Here is a 21,133-nt window from a genome sequence, read left to right as displayed (position 1 = left end):
TTTGACACATCTTAACGCTACCATGTGAACTACATATCATTCATGGTAGCTCCTAAATCACCAACCCATCATCACCAACAATAACATCAGATTTTGGAAATAACTTGTCAAGAAAACTGAAAAAAAATTTGAACATAAGCAACCTTCCATTGTATTACTTCTCAAATGCTTCAAAATCAATCATTCCTAGACCTATAACATGATTAAACCAGTAGCCAAACAATAAACAAACAAAAGAAAACTCATTGTCGTGACTGGAAGAAAAAAAAATACAGGGCACGCATTCATGCTATTTTTCGAAAATAGAATGCACAAAACTTAATATCAATCAAAACATGCATAAATAATCTACAAGGTAAGCAATGAAACCATAATCTTGCCTAGTTAAGTGAAGAAAAGAAAAAAAAATTGAAGAAGTGGGCTCAATGAACTAAGCCGATCGAAAAGGAGCTGGAATGGGATGGAATCGAGCTCAATCGACAGTGCTACAGCTCGCCCCCTACAGCCTTGAAGATGCTTTGCCCGAAAATGAAGAAGAACGGGTGCTACGAATAAGAAGAAAAAGGAGCGAATGATTTCTTTGGGGATAAGAAGAACAGGGGAAATGGTGGGTGTCGTGCGGTGTGTGTGTGTGTGTTTAGGCGCTAGTGTGTGTGTGTGAGTATATATTAGAAGCTAGGGTTTGTTTTGAGTCCAAGCGTAAAAGTGCTACTAAAAATTTAGAAGTGTTATATCAAAGCTAGCAATTAGGACTACAATTTAGTCGTACTAATTAAAAATACAAGCTTTAAAAATCCTAATTTAAAATATTAAATTTGATTTTACTAAACCGAAAATAAAAATACTAATTTTCGCAAAAATTAACAATAATAAATTCTAATGCGCGGAAAAAATGTAACATTTAGCCAATTAATACAGAAAATTAAAATAATTAAAATTATAAATATTAAAGACTAATTTAGGCATGAAACTTAAATTAAGAAATTCTAGGCGTCACAGACCCCCTACTTCCAAACCATTTCGGATGGATCCGAACTACACGGGTTCCCATCCTTCCCAGGTCATTTTTGAACGTCCTGAAGTTGATTTTTCACTTATTTTTCCCAATTAAAGACCCCTTAAATCATGTTTTACCACTTAAACATGTTTTGCTAGTTAATCTCATAAAACAGAACTCGAGTCACTACACTTGCAAATCTTAGTTTTAGCATAATTGCCTCGAAAAAAGTCATTCCATTGTATGTTCTTTTATGTAATAATTTAGTGATATTAAAATTTAATATCCGATCAATAATTAAATAAAAAAAAATTACTCTAAAAAAATAAGAAAAAATTTAAATAAATCCTTCTAAAAGTTAAACAACTGAACTCATATTATAATTACAGTACCTAAAATGAACAAAAAAAAAAATTTAAACATAAATAAATAATAATGTCACATACCTGGCCAATTTAGAGTTACACTCAGGAATGTAAATGAATCAACTAAGTTAGCGAGTTTTTCGAATTGGCTCGATAAATATTTGAAGTTATTGAACTTGAGCCGAAAACAATCAGGTTGGAACTTTTTTCGAGCAAAACTTGAACCAAAATTATTTTATTTGATAATTTGTAAATTGATCGTGAACTTTAGTTTTTTATTAATATAATATAATTATATATTAATATATATATATTTCGAGCCTTTTCGAACATTTCGAGTTTCCAAACCTTGATTATCGGACCATAATATTCAAAAATAGTTCAAATAGTTCGCGAATAAATTCGAATATTTCAAGCCAAACTCAAGCCGAAAGACTAAAATTTCTAACTTCGAATCGAGCTCGGACTCAAATATGTTTGATTCAACCAAACTCGACCGTCAAATTTTTGCTACTATTCGACTCCATTCAATTCAATTCATTAACGCCCATAGTTACATGCATATGACAAAAGGAAAAAAAAACACCTACCGAATTATAAACTAGGCCGGGTTCCCATCGGATTAACCATCAATTAAACCAAACTTAACCGGATCAGATTGAATCAAATCGGTTTTTACTTTTTACCATATCGGACAGGTTCTTTATATTGGTTCAACCATACTACACATTACAACATTCCGTACGTGGTTAAAAAGACTATATACAGATTATAACAGACGGAAGATTTTATGAATAACTCAGAGGAGGCCTTATGTCCAACAATTGAACTACAGTTTTCACTTCGCAAAAGCCTAAAACAAACACGTAGAGAAGTCACACAACATTCCTACAAAACAACTAAGAGTAACATACATATAACTACAGGTAGCAGTTTCTTGTTTCAAGTTTTGCACTTAACACATACATAGGATCAATGTAAGGGAAATGCATCCACCAGGTTTTTAGCTCATATTGGGCTGATTCTGGGAACCTTGCGGTGCTCGGATCAAAATAGTCAACCAACATTTTCCATGAATTTCCAATTTTGCTACATCTTGGAGGCGTCAAGGTCAGGTTCTATCTTATCAATAGCTGTTTCCGATTCTTCCTTGCTGGCAATCTCTTCATCATGTTTTGGCGAGGCTTCTGTTTCTCTATCTTCGTTAGTAGTTTCATCTTTCTGGCAGACGACATCCAATGCAGAATTATCCACAAGTTTAGAGCTTCCATGGCCTTCAGGTTTTGATCTGACAGCAGCATTTGAATGCAGTTAGTCACTTAGTTGCGCCAATTGTTGAAAATCTTTAGACAACAGTAAAGCAAAGAAAGGAGAACTGACCTTTTAGATGAGGGCGTAGCATTTTGTTTTTTGGGGGAAAATACCTTCCTTTTTGCCGTATTTTTCTGACTCCTGCTCAAATTCATCAGAATACCTACTCAAGTTCCTTAAAATGTGGCAAGGGGAAAAAGATGAATGACATTTCTCAGTAGAAGTTGCACCGGCATTGAAACTAAGAATGTGAATTCCTATCTCACCAATGATAAAATGAACAAATATTTTTTATATTTCTGCTGAATTATAGACAGGCTTTGGGCTAGTAAGTGAAGACCAAACCCTTGAAAAATATCTAAGGTTGATAAACAAAGCAGGACAAACATGTTAGGCCTGCAAACAACTTTCATACTCCAGAGTTCACATAGAAAAGAATCCAATGTTGTAAATGGCGGGAGGCGGTGGTGACCGCCTACCGCCTCGGCCACCTAGGCGGTTGAATTTTTTTAGCAATTTTTAATAGGCAATTATGTATAACCATGCAATGTAATTACAAATAGTCAAAATTTTTTGTGTAATATATGAAATTAAATAATGTTTATGCCTAAAAAAACTTCATACAATATATACAATCTAAACAAAGTGCAAATAAATATATAAATGCAAACTAACAAGATAATTAAGGTGGTGGCAGATGGCGACAGCGGCGGAGGGCGGATGGAGGCGGTTTGAGGCAGGTGGTGGCTGATGGTGGACATTTGAAACCAAAAGTAAATACAGGTGTTTTTGTTATAACTAATGTTTTTAAAATTGATTGACTTTAACTGGTTTTTATAATTATTTGACTTTGATAGTTGACAGGAATTTTAAAATCACTGACCGCCTCGACCGCCTTTTGCCCGCCTCCGCCGCCGGATGGCCTCGGACCGCCTACAGAAACCGCCTTAGACTAAGGCGGGGCGGTCGAGGGCCGCCTACCGCCTAGGCGGCCGCCTCGACCGCCATTTAGAACACTGAAAGAATCTAAACATCGGATGCAAGGAATGGAACTCTAAATGATTCTACTTACATCATGGGCCCTTTGGCATGAGATGCATGATCAACTTCTTGTTGGGGAGGAAGGTGTGCCTATATAATTAAATACGCAAGAAACATAAGGGAGGGATGATAGAGAAAGCACAGTAATATCATAAATGGAACAGGTCGTATTGCATAATTGGATCATAAAAATTTAAAAAGGAATCTAACTTGTCCTAGCTTCTTATCATTGAGAATTTCCCATCTTTCTTTTCTCAGGTTCAATATTTCTTCTTCTCCATCATCATAGTCAATCTACAAGACAACAGAAACTATAACTGTCAAATATATAACAAAGAAACTGTAGAAATGAATTTAGATAAAGTTCCCAGGAGATGGGACATATAAAAAGGAGAAGAATCAGCTATGAGAAGAAAGCATCTTATCACCTTGTGCTTTTTTGAGACAGGATCGAAAACTTTAACAGTGCCTGCGTAAAACCTATATGTACATAACCTCGATTAAGAGAAACTCATGTTTTACACATGAACTATGAGTAAAAAATGGGGACATATCAGTATGCCAAACAGGATAAGACACATTCAAGGTCCAGCAACTCTGGAGAAAGAATATCCGAGTTACAGTATAATAAACAAGAATCAAAATTTAAACCAAAATTAGCAATATTCCTATTTGCAGTATAATGAAAAAAGAATCATATTTTCAATCGAATGAGCAATATCAAAATTGTGCTTCAACGAGTGGTTGTCCACCAAATAATTTGTTATGAACTAGAAAATGTTTACATTAAATTTCCATGTACGTTTTTATATAATTTCTTATCAGAGCATACACAAAATATGTTATTTTTATAAATTTGCTTAACAACCCTAGAATTATATATAATTAACTTTCATTTTAATTAAAAATAATAATTTGGAATATGCAAATACTCCCTCCCCGTCCCAAATATAAAGATTACATTATTTTTCATCCGTATCAAATATAAAGATTATATTTGATTTTCATCTTTCCCAGATATACACTCCAGCGTCTATATTTAGAATGGTACATGTCCTCATTTTGAGATGGTATCTGAGTACACTTTTTTTTTTCAAAAAAAAAAATTATATATATATATATAGAGAGAGAGGAATTTTCAGCTGCCCAACCATGTTTTCCCACTTGGTTCGCGACCACTAAAACCCGGTAGTGGGTTTTAGTGATGCGAAAAAAAAAAACAAAAACCACTAAAACCTTTTAGTGGTCGCGGACCAAGTGGGGAAACATGGTTGGGCAGCTGAAAATTTCTCTCTATATATATATATCCATACTAGACCCAAATTCATATTTCAATTACATAGAAACAATTTTGTTAACCATGATAGATACATAAATAAATGGAAACATGAATACATGACCGAATTTGTTCAATATAACGTAAATATAGAATTTAATTTAGTCGCCAGACCCCAATACATACAAGACCAAAAATACAATTATGCCTAACAAATATACCAAAAGACATTGATTCCAAGGACAAAGAATTCAGGGAAAAATGTTCTCTTTTATTTTGTGCATGGACTTTTTTGGGAGATTTATGTTAGTCAAACACCAAATACGCTTTATTCAAGGACACACTGAAAACATTTGAAAGCATAACAACAAACCGTAATAATGACAACCAAATTAAAACAAAAAACTGACTCATCATTTAGTACGTACGCTTTGTCCATCGGCCACCAAACTTGTATCCTCAAATTAACTAATTCCTCGCCACAATCAACATGGGATCCTTTGGACATCTAGATTGTCATCAGATGTTTAAAATAATTATGAGTACAAATTACAAATGATATTTGAAATTTACATCCTATCATAAAATATGACGGTACCTTCTCTGTTTTGAAAGGAGAATTCCTTGGATGCTTGGCTTTTGAAGCTCCAGAAACAGGAGACTCTACCATCTGAATCACTAGTCAAAGAATAATTAGCATTTGAAGAACTTTATGGCCCAGAAGGCAAAGGCCCATCACAATAAAGAACGGAGTTTAATTACCTTGTCTGAAATATCTACGGAATCATGTTTTTGGGAATTAATTGTAAGCTTTCCTGCTACCTCAGTGTCAAGGCCCTCTTCCCTCTTTGCTTTAATGATTCTCGATCCAGAAATTTTCTTCTTGTCAGTCCCCTTTGGAGCATTGGAACCCCTCTCCTCCGTCGCAGTTCGCAACATTCTGCTTTTTGGTGTTGAAGTCAATTCTAGATTACTGCTCTGAGTATTTATAGTCTCTTTCTTCTTTGACCGACCCCTTCTGCGAAGACTTTCTTCATTAGCAGAATCATATTCTTTATGTGAAGAATAATTAAACTCGCTCCCTGTCCCAGGTTCGGATGGCAAAGCTAACCCATTGTCACTGTCGCCATTACATGATACTTCACAAGAACCCTTGCCTTCATGCCCCTCCTTTGGTTTCACAAAGGATTTAGGTTTTCTGCCCCTTTTTCGAACAGCTCGATTATCCATTTCTGGTCGAAAGATTTCTGCAGCATCCACTTCTTTATTATCCGATCTTGCATTATTATCAGTAGGTTTCTCATTTCCACAGTCTTCCTTGTTTAATGGAGTGCCATCTTCCAGCTCAGTCTTCGAAAGTTCATCTAACTTGGATATACCGGCACCGGACAGACCAATTTCAGTAATTTTACTAGCTGATGCAGCTTCCTTTGCCACCTGATTCACGGAAGAAATATATGAGTAAATATACAGGTTGTTACAGGCTAGGTATTTTACATGACAGGTCAGTATAATTCCCAGATTTTGTACAAACAGTAAAAGAGACAATGTGTTCATCTAAATAAGTTGCCTAAACAGTAGATGTGAAGAGTTCTTTGTTTATATCAAGCAGACAACATAATTTTAACAGAATTTCATTTTTAAAGATTACCAATGAATGAACTCATCCATAGCTACAATTGGAACGTCAGGGTATTTCATATTAGCACGGATGGAAAATCAAGATGTTACGTGCCTGGGTATGGGATCGTGTTATGGGTCGATGGACCATGAAATCTCTTACTTCGGAATAGGATTCCTGCCAGTTTGATTTACGACTTGACGACCTATGATTAGTTGAATGTTTGGGTCTCGTGGAAGCAAGAGAATCACCCAATCTTGTGAAATAACTTTTATATTGATACTTTTCTGAATGAATAATTCTTCCCACCAAGTTCTTACATTAAAGAAGACGCAATCCAAAATAAACTGAAAGAAAAATCCTACCAATTTTAAGAGAGACGCTGAAATCCAAAAACAAGGAAATAATTATTTTATTAACTAAGGAAATAAAATCTTCTTGTTCCTCAATCTTTAGCCTTGAATTTTCCATGAGTAAAACGCCGATAAACTTTGGGCTTGTATGTTTCATCCTCTAAATTGTGGCCCACTTCTTCTTCTCGGCTCATGACATTGCTGTCCCCTTGAGATGCAAGTTTGTCCTCAAACTTGAAAGATGGAAATTATGCTGCGAAAGCGGAAACATCTTCCCAAGCAGCCTCAGATGTTGCCAGTCCTTGTCAATGAACTAAAAACTCGTGGTTGCCATTGCGTATGCGCGTATCCAGGATGGCCTGCGGTTGTCGGCTCTCCTCCTCTGTTGGAAACTGTGAAAGCACAGGGTCTGCATCGTGATTGCCTTTGAATTTCTTGATAGCTGAAACATGGAAATATGGATGGATTTTGGATGACTCTGGGTGTTAAATTTTGTATGCGACTGAGTACCAGAAATGGACCATAATAACGAGTGCCGAGTTTCTGATTTTTGTGAGAAGCTAAGGATTTCTGGCAATATGGCTGCAGTTTGAGCAACACTTTGTCCCCTACGTCGAACTGGAGTTCACGATGAGCAGCATCATATTGTCTCTTCATGGAGTTTTGTGCTTACAAGATCCAGTTTCTCAATGCCAGGAGAACCTGATCTCGATTTTGCAACTCTCTATCCACAGAATCAATGCGTGAGAGACCGGGGCAGTATGACAACAATCGTGGTGGGGGGCGCCCTTAGACTGCTTCAAATGGCGTAGTGCGAAGAGAAGAATGAAAACTGGTGTTGTAGCAATACTCAGACCACGACAGCCAACTTACCCATTTCTTTAGATAGTCCCATGTGAAACAACGCAAATACATCTCCACAATGCGATTGGCAGCCTCTGTTTGACCATCGGATTACGGGTGATACGCCGAAGTAAAGCATAATCGTGAACCACTCAGTCGAAAAAGTTCCTTCCAAAAAGAGATTTTTAAAGTGACATCTCGATCAGTAACAATGGTCTCCGGCAGCCCACGCAATTTAAACACATGATCAAAGAAAACACGAACCACTTGCAACGCGGTATAAGGATGCGAGAGTGCTAAAATATGAGCATATTATAGAGTCGATCAACGACAACCAATAACACATTTTTACCTTGCGACATCGGGAGCCCTTCAACAAAATCCATGGATATATCGGCCCATACATGCTGTGGTATTGGAAGGGGTTGGAGCAACCCTGCAGGTTTTAAAAGTTCCACCTTATTGAGTTGCCATATGAGACACGTAGCCACAAATTCTTGGACTTGACGTTTCATTCCTGTCAAAAAGAAATTGTGGGAAATTCGATGCAAAGTTTTCTGGAAGTCCTCATGGTAAGCGTTGTGGGTACCTGAAATGATAGTGGCAATGGAGGGAGAGGTCTTGGGTAAATAAATACGCTGGTGATACCATATAAGACCATCCTGGAATTCCCAAGGTCCTATAGCCTCTCCGTGCTGGATTTTCTGGATCAATGGTTGAAGATCGGCATTTTCACTATGTTCCTCTTGAATGGTGCTGAAAATAGCTAATTGAGGCATGGAAATAGCCTGTAAACTGCTTGCTTCTTCATCACACCTGGAAAGCTCTTCTGCCACCACGTTGGAGCTGCCTGTTTTGTATTCCATGTGAAAATCAAAACCCAGAACTTTGCTAATCCAATGCTGCCATGGTGATGTCGTAATACGCTGCTCCAGTAAATATTTAAGGCTATAATGATCGGTGCGAACCACAAAAGTATTTCCCCAAAAATAAAACCGCCAATGGCGCACTGCTTTAGCTAACCCAATTAGCTCTTTTTCCTATGCAGGAAGCTTTCTATGTCGCTGTGCTAAGGGCTGGCAAAAGAAAGAAATTGGACGCCCATTCTGATGCAAAACTACGCCAATCCCAAAGTCAGACGTATCACAGTCCACCACAAAGTTTGCTGAAAAATCCGGCAAGGCAAGAACAGGGGTTGATGTCATCATAGTTTTTAATTGGTCAAAAGCTCGAGAAGCTTCGTCGCTCCACTTGAAGGAGTTCTTCTTTAATAGCTGTGTAAGTGGTGCTAGAATGGTGCCATCATCCTTGACAAATTTATGATAATAACCGGTGTGCCCCAAAAATCCTCGCAACCCTTTAACCGTGTTCGGGGCTGGCCATTGTCTGATCGCCGTAATTTTGTCCTCGTCAACTTTTACCCTTGTTTGATTGAACACATGATCTAGATAGGCCACCTCCTTGCAAAAATACACTTGTATTGCTTCAAGACAAATCGTTGTTGTCGTAATATCGAAAAAAATATGCGAACGTGACACAAATGCTCTTCCCACGTCAGGCTGTAGATTAAATATCATCAAAGAAAATCAAAAGAAATTGTCGTAAATATTGCCCAAACACCGAATTCATAATTGATTGGAAGGTAGAAGGGGTGTTGGTAACGCCAAAGGGCATCACCACAAACTCAAAGTGACCGTGTTGAGTGCGGAAGGCTGTCATGTGCACACAACTAGGATCCATAAGAATCTAGTGGTATCCGGCTCTCAAATCCAGCTTTGAAAAATATTTTGCACCATGAAGTACCTCCAAAAGCTCACCTATTACAGGAATCGGGATTTATCCTTAATAGCTTTTGCATTAAGAGCCCGATAGTTGACACAAAACCTCCAAGTGTCATCGCTCTTTTTTCTAGAAGCACTGTGGATGAGAATGGAGAGTTGTTGGGTGGAATGAGACCCTTCTCCAGCATATCCGCGCATTGTCACTCAATCTCATCCTTTTGGGCATGAGGATAACGGTATGGGCGCACCACCACGAGATTGGCACTGCGCTCCAGTATGATTTTGTGATTGGCGCTACGAGAGGGCGGAAGTCCTTCAGGTTCCGCAAATAAATCAGAAAATTCTTCCAAAAGATGTGCTAACTGTCCTTGTGGCTCTTCATTGTTAAGCAACATATATAAATGGAGGCTATTTGTAGTGCCTCCTTTTTGTAGTCCAAATAATGCAATCGTCGTGCCCCCTCGCCAGAATCTCATCGACATATCCTTGAAGTTCCATGTGATAGGACCCAGTATTTTGAGCCAATTGACGCCCAAAACTGCGCCGAATTCACCCAATGAGAAGATGAAAAATTCCACACAGAAAGGATGTCGCTCAAGTTGAAAATTTATATTATGGCAAACTCCGGTGCACGGCAATTGTTTTCCATTGGCCACCGTCACCCAAAGGGCTGCTGGTTTCTCTATGGGCATCTTCAATTTATTAGCCAATTAGGTGTCCAAGAAGCAGTGTGTGCTGCGAATCAATGAGCACCAAAACAGGAACACCATTAATAGCCCCCCAAATTTTCAAGGTCATAAATCAAACCGGCAGAAATTCGAGGCATTCATGAACATGTACCAGGAGCATAAACGTGCAACTGAACAAAGGCAGCCTGAGATGGCCGCACAGTTGCAGGAACTTTCACTGAGTATGACAAACATGCGTTCTGAAAATACAATTGGGCACAACGGGGAGAGTAACTACAAGGACCCACGAAATCTACGACGCGAGGACTCGAAACGCACCGAAGATGGAGAAAGCCGCAGGTATATTCCAAAATACTCAAAACTGGAATTTCCTAAATACAATGGTCAAGGAGACCCGTTGGGATTAATTAATAGGTGTGAACATTCTTTTCAACATCAACACACATTGGAAGAAGAAAAGGTGGATTTAGCATCATTCCACCTAGAAGAAGATGAGCAAGTTTGGTTCCTAAAATTAGGGAGAGATAGGCCGAACTTATCGTGGGAACAATTCAAAACACAATGTAATCTCAGATTTGGTCCAACAATCCGCAGTAATAAACTGGGTAAATTATCCAAGTTACGCCAAACGGGAACCGTAGGAGAATATCAGCGCCGATTCGAGCAATTGGCTGCTCATGCTTGTGCCCTCACCAGCGAACAAGAAGTGGAAATATTTATAAGTGGGTTAAGGAAGCAGATTGCAATTGAGGTGGAAATCCAGCATCCAAAGGATTTAATGAGTGCAACGAGTCTTGCTCGACTATTTGAGCGCAAAGAAGGAACCCAAGCACCGCGCAAACCAGGGGTTAATCCTAGTACGCGGCCGTTTGTTAAAAAATTAAATCGAGCAAAGATGGAAGAGCTCCGATCACGTGGGCTCTGTTTTAGTTGTGATGAGATGTATGTCTCCGGCCATTGGTTAGAAGTAACCGATGAAGAACAAGGTGCATCAGAGGAATCACAAGATTTGGGGCTCGTGGAAGCAAGAGAACCACCCGATCTTGTGAAACAAACTGAAAGAAACTTCCAACCAATTTTAAGAGAGACGCTGAAATCCAAAAACAAGGAAATAATTATTTTATTAACTAATGAAATAAAATCTTCTTGCTCCTCAATCTTTATCCTTGAATTTTCCAACAACTGAGGCCATAGCTTTTAAGATGACCTAGGACAAGCTAAATCGAGATACTTTAAAAATTCGATAAATACAAGAGGATATTTGTTTTGCCCCTTTCTGCTCACAAGTTCCCTGAACTCCTGTCAATCATATATATGATTGGGGTTGTCAATTCGGGTGGGTTCGGGTCGGGTTGGCGAAAATATTATTTAAAAATTTCCCGACCCGAACCTGAATCAACCCGAAAATCACCAACCCGAACCCGGTTAACCCGACTAACCCGATCAATCCGAACCAACCAGATTTTATTTTTTTATTTTTTAAAAAAATAATTAAATAATAATTCAAAACACACAATAATAATAGTAATATTTAATTTAATCACATAATAACAAAATTTAAACTTATGCATAATTTAAATTTGAAAGTAATAAAATTATACATAATTTAAATTTTAAATTTATAATAAAACTTAAAGTATACTTACTCCAAAAAATAAAAAACTATTTTCAAAAATCAAAATTGTACAAATAAACATTAAATGAAGAAAATCTATCGTATCAATACACAATAAAATTTTTTCAAACATACAACATATAAAAACGTAACAAATCTTTCTTAATTTTATATAAAAATAATAAAATAAAAAATTTTGGGTCATCTCGGGTCCACCCGGGTTGATCCGAACCCAACCCAAATCCGATTAATTTTTTCGAGTTGGCTTTCGGGTCAACCCAATTCGAGCCGAACACAAAACCCCCCGACCCTAACCCGATATTTTCAGGTCGATTCGTGTCGGGTTGGCCGGTTGAGTTGATTTTTGACACCCCTATATGAGTGACTAACATTTCTCAATCAGCGCCTAGGCAGTGTAAGTCGTAAGAACCATTTTTAATTCAAAAAATACATGCAGAAAAAAGCAAACCATGTCATTTCCATTAGACGAATCCTCTGAAAGAGAAGAAAGAATCTCCGCATAATCATCAACATCAAGGTTCAATGTCTTCACAGCTTCTTCAAGACGTGGCTGGAGTTTTGTTCTGCATTTTCGGAAGACGGTTTTCCCCAACTCGAACGAAACAGGTGAAATATTCTGAAACAAAGAAACAATGTAAAAACCATTGACAAATGGACTAACAATAACACGGTAACAAAGTACAGTTTGAAATAAAGACCAAGAAGAGAACAATTACCTCATTGTCCTTCCTAACACTAGTTAAGAGGGGCCCCAAAAGTTCGAACGAAATTTCATCACTTTCTTCTATCATTAAAGTCAATATCATTTCCACGTGTTTTAAGATATTTGAGGGTCGACCACACCTTCAATGGAATGAAAAAATCATCTAACAGGCATTACCAAAAGGAAGGACTAAAACCATGTCAACCAATTAACATACAGTAACACCTTTTGCCACAGGAGGATTTTTTAAAAACTTAGCCACTCATAAGCAGCCAAGCAGGGCATGTAAATCCCAACCTTTTCAAGTAAACATAATTGAACCTTATTTGAGGACTCACCTGATGGTAGAAAAAAACAGTTGGAACATCTCAACAACCAGGGCATCACAATCTATATCCAGCAGTATCAGGCACGATCTCACTTTAGCTATGGTTTCAAGAATTTGTGTGGCTCTAGAATAATTAGGACCAGACTCACAGGGCAGCTGCTTGAATGCAACGATGAACAATTGGAAAACTTCCTGTATAAACAACCAAAAGCCAGTTGCTACTTGCTCCATATATACATCTCCAGCAAAAAATGAATTAGAAAAGGATAATACGGGCAACACACTAACATGAGAGATAAAATTGACATGTATCTGCATACCTTCATTTCATCATCACTGTATGGAGGATTCGGAGCAGTTATTCTCGTAAGCTCATTAATACAAGATGCAACAGCTACTTGAACATTTACATCTACGTGCCTCAAGAGGTCGTCCGAAACCAATGCCTTCATCACCGGAAGAAGCGCATCCCCTGTAGACCTAGGTGGTTGTTGGCGTACCTTAGTTAAAAGTTTCTCTGCTTTCTGAAAGAAATAGAAACACATTCATTACAACAGGACAAGATAAGGGTAAAAACGGCGACGGCTGGGAAAAACAATTAAGGCAATGCTTAGGGTAGCAAGAAATTATTGCAAGATTACAGTCAACAAGAAGATGTTTCCTATATGGATTTTGAGCTGATGTTATAGGGCAACCACTCAAGCTATCTGTCAAACAAGGTTTTGCATGAAAAGATTTAGAAAACATAAAAGAGATTGTCTTTGCATTGATATTCAGGATCTTAGACGGATAAAGGTTGAAAAATGGGGTGCGACCTAGTGATAAAACACGTTAAAGAAGGTATCTCCATGGGTATTGGGCTGTGTACCCTGTTATCATACAGCTTACAGAAAATGTAAAATCTACATAATTTTTCTAGCACATACATCTTGGCATCTTGAATCACACAAACTCATTCAGACGCATCCAGTTCATCACCATATCTTGTCTACCAATAAATAAACAATCTACCATTTCAAAATAAAACTGTCAAGCGTTATATGATTAAACAGTCTAGCGTTCTAAAACAGAATTATTACAAATACCAAAAAACAGAAAAATAGTGCACTGATTACTCATCGAGAAAAATGAAGTCAGGACCCCAGAGAATTTCAGATAATGACCAAAGCTTCCGGTCCCAATTTAAAACTAAAGCTTAAGTAACAAACTGTCGATGCCTATACAGGCGCCAAACAGGCATCAAACAAAATGAAGAAATGAAATGGATAATCATAGGTACGAGGCATAAGAAAGAAAGAACTCAATCGACATGAGTTAGGCTAACTAGACAAACATAAGAGACCAAACCATGAAAGGGTGAATAACATTCAAAAAATCCGCAGATTCAACTGACATGTCCACAAAACGTTTCACTGCATGTGCATAAACATTTATTCAAAGGCATACGGCACAAATAGGCCCCAATATCTGCATCAAAACGGAGTATCTGCCAAACTACACCCATAACCAAAAAAAAACCGCACAACCAAAGCCACAGTGCGACAAAAGCAGGCCCAAAATAGCGTATTTATACCTCAAGAAGGCTAAGAAGCTCATCAATGGAAGAAGAAAGCATGAGAAGCCTACTGCCAGCATCGATGAGCTCATCTTCAAGCTGTTTCTGCGATGCGTCATTATATGTAGAAGAACCCATAACTTTATTCCTAGTCCAGAAAGTTCAAAGACAACAAAAGTAGATGAATTCTACCAACACCCCAACAAGCCCATGCCACAACCCAACCCTCTGGCTAAGAAACTCAGCAGCAAGTACAACAATTCGGTAAAGACAAAATCAGTATTTGCAATGATAATATACGAGTGAAATGTCCGGTTTTGTGCGAAATTTTCATCGTTGACAGCCAGCCCACTTCGACGTCCATCCAGATTCGTCGCTAAACAAATTTCTACCGAATTTTGGCTTTCCACTCAAGATAACCTCTTTTGTGGCCAGATTGTTTTCGCTATTATGCCGTTGTTGACGGACCGAATCTAGGTTTCGATGCTGTCCATTCCTATTTCCTTTTAGCAGTTCATGTTTTGGCTTGGCTTGTAGTGTCAGGATTTTTTTTCCTCAACAAAAATCTATTTATTAGCTGTTTCTTCATTATTTTCAACGAAATTTGAATCTGATGTACATCAAAAAGTTGAAATTAGGATCTGATGTACATCAAAAGATTTCTGTTTTTTTTTAATATATATAATATCATAAAAAAAATTTGATTTCAAACCGAAGCATTAGAACATTTCCAACTCGGATAATTGAATTACTTATTTCAAAAATCTTCTCCAACTCATATTTATTTGTAAAATTTTCTATTTTTTATTTTTAATTCCAAATTAGTTAACATAACAAAAATATTAATTATGTAAAAAACTAAATTAAAAATGACTTGATTATTTTAAAAAACAATATATTTATTTTGACATCAAATTGCAAGCCTCATACAACAGTAAAATACATGCATAAATCGAGATAATTATAAACTACACATATGGTCTAAAGACTAATATTTCGAATTAGAGTATTCCTCTCACAAATGATCAATAAGATCATATATATATATATATATATATATATATATATATAGTTTGTGTGTATGTTTGTTTGTTTTAAATTATTGGTATTATGTCTTTTTAATGATTTTCTATTTTTTTATGTTTTGATGTGATTGCATGTTTAATTCATCTCAAGTTAACTAATTCAATTCATGTTCGTAATAAAATATGTAATGTATTTTTCTGTCACGATCTTATTTAATTATTATTTCTATTTATTTTTTTCTTCGAAATAATTTAATTACAATAAATAAATAAATAAATAAATAAGAAAAAAACATGAAATACATTTTAAAAATACCAAAAAAACATTAAAATTAAATAAAAGAATTGAAGTGAACAACTATATATATGATTGAACCAAGAAAAAATTAAAATAATACAAAAGTGTTATTTTGCAATTTTTGGAGAATGACATTAATTACAAAAATATCATTCTCCAAAATTTCACCAAAATGAAGAATCATTTTGGAGATGCTCTTATACACCACAAAACTTTTTTGATTAGTTTGATACAAAAGTTTTAACATACATTTTGCAGATGCACTAGCTCAGATGCCGAACTATGCCAAATTTCTAAAGGACTTGCTGAAAAATAAAAAGAAGTTGAATGATGTGACGAGGGTCACAATGAATGAGAAGTGTTCGACTGTGCTTCAGAAGGAACTCTCACAAAAATTTCACGATCCAGTGAGTTTCTCCATACCTTGTCATATTGGAAAATTCTCAGTCGATAATGTTTTGTGGGACTTAGGATCGAGTATAAATTTGATGTCTCATGCACTTGCTAAGAAATTGGGTATATGCAACATTGAATCGGCAAATATTTCTCTTAAATTTGCTGATGGATCTAGTAAATACCCAAGGGGGATAGTTGAGAATGTTCTAGTCAAGATTGATAAGTTTATTGATCCTATTGATTTTGTTATTCTTGGCATGAATGCAGATTGTGAGGTGCCTCTGATTTTAGGGCATCCATTTTAATCCATGAGTAGGGCGTTAGTTGATGTTGAGAAGGGAGAACTAATACTGAGACTGAATAATGAGCAAGTGGTGTTTAATATGCTTAAGTTGGCTAATGATAGTCCAAATTTAAAATCTTGTTCTGCTGTCAAATTCATTGATATGGTTCATGCTATAGGTGATGAAGGTCAGATGGTTCAGATCTCCGCAGGAATTAGTCCATTGCAAATGTTCTATAGTGATGTAGCATGCAAGTGCAAGACTAATCCGACTTTTTCCAAGTCGGGGGGTAAGCCACCATGAATGTTGCCACTAAAGGGAGAACATTCGGGCTATAGACTATAAATTTAGCGCTGGCTGGGAGGTAACCCAGTATTTTTTTTAAAGTTTATTTTGTTTTATTTTATTTTGGTTTCGTTTAATTTTAGTTATTTTTCTTATGCAAAGCCGGAGCCAGCTGCTGTTACATTACAATGCGCGCGCGCGAGATCTCCTCCTCGCGCGCGCGCAGCATAGAAATCCAGAGGTCACTTAATCCAGACTCGCGCGCGCGCGAGAGACGCAGACTGAAAAATAAAAAACGGGACTCTTTCTTTTCTCCCATGCTCTTCTTCATCTTCATTATTCTCTCCCACAAATCCCTAAATCCCCAATTTCCTATTCTCCAATTTCTCACTACATTCTTGTCCAATTGCCCATATTTTACAGATTCGTGGAGTTTATCATCGCAATTCAAGTTGGGTCCGCCAATTTCTGTCAGAATCCTCCTGTTTTGCGCCTCTGACTCCCGTCGCCGCTCACCGTCGCCGATCGCCTCTGATTCCGGCCACCCTCCACCATGCCCGCCAAATGATTCCGTTCATCCGGCCCTGCCATCGCTAGCTCATCTTCCTCCGCTGCACTCTCCAATCGGTTCGTCTCTCGGAAAGCCCAAGAGAGGTACGAACATGCTAGAATCAATCGCAATCATATTGCTGAGCGTGGTTTATCTTTGGAATGTAATGATTTTGTCGCTTTGGGGGTTAATAAGCGAAAATGGAATGAATTTGCAAAGTGCCCGAACCCGCCATTGTTCCGGTGGTTCAGGAATTTTATGCTAATTCCCTGCCCGAGATGATTCTAAGGCTTTTGTCCGAGGACAACTTGTGTCGTTTGATGCTGAGACCTTGAATAGGTTGTTTGACACTCCTGATGTTGATGATAGCCAGTTTAGGAATTTTAAGGCGAATCCGGACTATAATTTAATTTTGAGAGAGATGTGTTATGCGGGTGCACAGTGGCACGATCCTCTCCGGTTCACTCATTTTTCGGAGTGGTTTCTGAAGCTTGAGCCGGCTTTGTGGTATGCTTTCATAGCCCGGCAACTTTTACCAGTGCTCCACACAGTTGATGTGCAGGCAGATAGGGCAATTCTTGTGTATGCCATCACGAAGCGGTGGCCGATTGATGTGGGAACTCTTGTCCACGATTTCATTATTTATTCGATGCGGACTCCGACGGTGGGCCTCTACTTTCCTCACACCATCACCGCCCTTTGTCGTCAGAAGGGTGTGCCAATCAGTCCAAATGAGAAATGGCTCCCGCCTTTCAAGAACGTGGATGATAAGCTTGCCACTTCCAAGCAAGCGAAGCGCAATTTAGAGTTTTATAGCGGTCAACCTCATGTTGGGAGCTCCTCTGGCATCCGTCCACCGCCTCCAGCACCTCCTCGCCGCACCGCCCAGGACATGGCCATTGAGAGCTCCGCTTTCAACCACTATGCCATGGACTATTTTCAGGCCACTTCCACTCATCTCCAGAATGTGGAAGACATGATGCGCAGCATGTCAATGCAATTGGGACTTGATACATCTGGCTTTCGAGCAGCACCATATTATCCACCTCCATTCCCATTCCAGTCTGACATGCCGGCCCAGTTTACTCCGGTTGCACCGCATGATCCCTCCATTCCAGAAGAAGATGAAGAATAGTCACCAGGGGAGTCTTTTTGTTTCACTTTTTGTTGTTGCATTTGCATGTGTTTGTGTTGTCGTTTTTTTTTTGTATTATGAAGCATTGAGGGCAATGCTTTAGATAAGTATGGGGGGGGGGGTGTGTTTAGATATCGTGTTTTGTTTTCATTCTGTTGGATATCATTCGGTTTGTGTTTTGTTCGTAATCATGCATATCATTTTGTTGTTGTTTGTATTGTCGGTGCGAGTTGAATTAAATATGTTAGCCAATGATGATTGAGTGGAAAAAAAAAATTGTGTTAGAAAATTTTTGCTAAATTTTTGCATTTTATTGCACATGTAAAGCTGTCGGTTGCCTCGTGAATCATATTAAGCACGCATGTTAGACCGGTGTAGTGTAGCGATGTAAGTGATGAAGTCCGTGTTTGTTTGACCATTGCACGACAATAGATGTTTGTTGATCATGATAGTGTCTTTGGATTCTTGATGATTTTAGACATTACATGTATAATCTTGGGCATACCTATAATTTTTTGAAAAAATCTTTTGGTTGCTAAATTTGACTCCATCCGGGTTATGAGCGAGGAATTGAAATCCTAATTTTTTGTTTTTGACTAAGTATGCGGATTCCATGGGGTTAACAACAAATTTTTGAAAATTACAATTTCATCCGGGCGTGGAGAATGGTTGAAATCCTAACCAATTTTCCATAGCTAAGTCTGCGGGGTTAATGGGATTGTAGCTCCATCCGGGCTATAAACGAGAGGATTGAAATTCGAATCCTATCTTAGTTATAGCTAAGTTTGCGGGTAATTATTGGGGTATTAGAAAATTAATTGCAAAATCAAGAGGTATGTGTAAATCTCAAGAAAGTGCATTTTTTTGTGTTTGGGATTGTTGAGATGACATAGTACTAGATTGTGATACTTGCATTGAATTGTCATAGGTCGCTAAACATTCTTAGGATGGATTCTTTTGAAGTCGCACTAAACTGGAATAACATGGCACATACACACATTTGCGTTCAACTGACAGTGTATTGTGGACAATCGAAAGTTGTTTTAGTTTTTGGGAAATTGAATTTGAACTCGTCTGAGGCTATCTTGAACATGATTCAGTCATACTTGTGTCTTTGCATTGTGTTGTTGCATGTCTTGCTCGAGGGCGAGCAAGGTTTAAGTATGGGGGTGTTGATAAGTGTGTTGAGTATGCATTATTTTGTGTTTATTTATGTTTATTTTGCATGCATTTATTTTATTTTCGTGAGTTTTGTTAGTATTTTATTTTATGAGCATGTATTTTACTCTCCTGGTTGAATTTTGTAGGAAATTGGAGTTTTGAAGAAGCAACTGTGCAGACAAGAAGTGCGCGCGCGAGGTCTCCTCCTCACGTGTGCGCAGTGTTAAATTCCAGAGTCTTCAAAGCCAAGGCGCGCGCGGGTGAGTTCCTACCCCGCACGCGCGCAAAAGGAATAGACAGAGAGTTCGAGGGAAGCCGCGAGCGCGCACGCGAGCTTCTATCTCGCGCGCGCGCGAGAGGTTCGTGAGCCACTGCTTGATTGAGTTGCGTGCGCGCGAGGAGGCCTAGGCGCGCACGCATGTGTTTGGGATTGTGCGATGTTAAAAAATTATAGGTCAACAAGGATTTCAATTGGCGCGAACACTATAAATATAAGTTGGATGATATTTTTGAGGACTTTTTGTCTTTTTAATTACGCACGAAGGCTGACGGCGGCTGTGTGAACAATTCTTCAGTTTTTCTTCTACTATAGTATTTCTATTTTATGATTTTAGACTTGGTTTGTTTAATCATGTTTATTAGTGAGTAGTAGTTTTTCTTCGATCAAGGCCACGTGATTGGGCCAGACAATTTATGTAGAAAATTTGATTTGTTTATTTGTGATTTTCAGACTTGATTTTATTTTATTGATTATCGAATTTATATTTGTCTTGTGAATTTTCTGGCCAGTTATTTGCTTGCATGTTAATTGATTCCAAGTCGACAGAGGAGGTTTCGATTTTGATCACTGCGATATTCAACATAGTGTAAAACTGACTAGAAATAGAATTCGATTTTATTATGCGGTTTGGGTGTAAATTGAATTTTCACAGTTATTCATGCATTCAAATTTGATTAGAATTACGAAAGATTAATCCGTCAAATTTGAATAGGTTTGATTGTTCTAGAAATAGTCCTTTGAACAAATTAGGAAAATTCCCGTGAATTAAGATTAAATCTGATGTCTTAGATCGACTGCTTGTTACATGAATTGTCTGGTACCTACGTGAGTCCTTGATCGAACCTTTCCCATATTTGAATTAATCCAAATTTTCCAGCTACTCTTTAATTAATTTTATTTTAATTGCAATTTTTAATTTTTAGTTTAAAATCTAAAATCAATTTTTTTTATTAGTCTATATTAAGTAGGAATAAATATATTTTGGTATTCATATTTATACAGTTCTTGTGGGTTCGACATCTGGACCTTTGTCCACTATATTATAACTTGACCTGGTACGCTTGCCAGTTGATTTTTAATCATACCGATTTAGTCGGTCAGCTGTGCTTAATTGGTCGCATCCGAAGATGGTTGCTGAGATCCGTAGTTTTCTAGGTCTAGCAGGATATTATCGTTGCTTCATTCTGAACTTCTCACAGCTAGCTCAACCATTGACGCAG

The 21,133-nt window shown here is 37.7% G+C and overlaps 1 protein-coding gene across 2 annotated transcripts; it reads right to left on the bottom strand.

Annotated features, from left to right (window-relative positions):
- Positions 1–2,125: 2,125 nt before the first annotated feature.
- Positions 2,126–15,070, bottom strand: LOC140879497 (sister chromatid cohesion protein PDS5 homolog E-like). Of its 2 annotated transcripts, none has more exons than XM_073283233.1 (13): positions 14,518–15,068; positions 13,265–13,468; positions 12,955–13,136; positions 12,630–12,756; positions 12,362–12,529; positions 5,753–6,427; positions 5,589–5,660; positions 5,419–5,498; positions 4,143–4,194; positions 3,925–4,008; positions 3,746–3,804; positions 2,743–2,814; positions 2,126–2,650 (listed from the first exon to the last, which is right to left on the bottom strand). In XM_073283233.1, exons 1-13 carry the CDS (start codon positions 14,635–14,637, stop codon positions 2,452–2,454), a joined length of 2,094 nt encoding a protein of 697 aa, XP_073139334.1. In that variant the 5' UTR covers positions 14,638–15,068; the 3' UTR covers positions 2,126–2,451. The 2 variants fall into 2 exon arrangements, with proteins under 2 accessions (XP_073139334.1, XP_073139335.1); XM_073283234.1 differs by having other exon boundaries at positions 2,513–2,650; positions 2,743–2,848; positions 14,518–15,070.
- Between the last annotated feature and the right edge of the window lie 6,063 nt (positions 15,071–21,133).

The sequence above is a fragment of the Henckelia pumila genome, chromosome 2, assembly GCF_033568475.1.
Source record: "Henckelia pumila isolate YLH828 chromosome 2, ASM3356847v2, whole genome shotgun sequence".
Classification (NCBI taxonomy): Eukaryota; Viridiplantae; Streptophyta; class Magnoliopsida; order Lamiales; family Gesneriaceae; genus Henckelia; species Henckelia pumila.
This window is presented reverse-complemented; position numbering and strand designations above follow the sequence as displayed.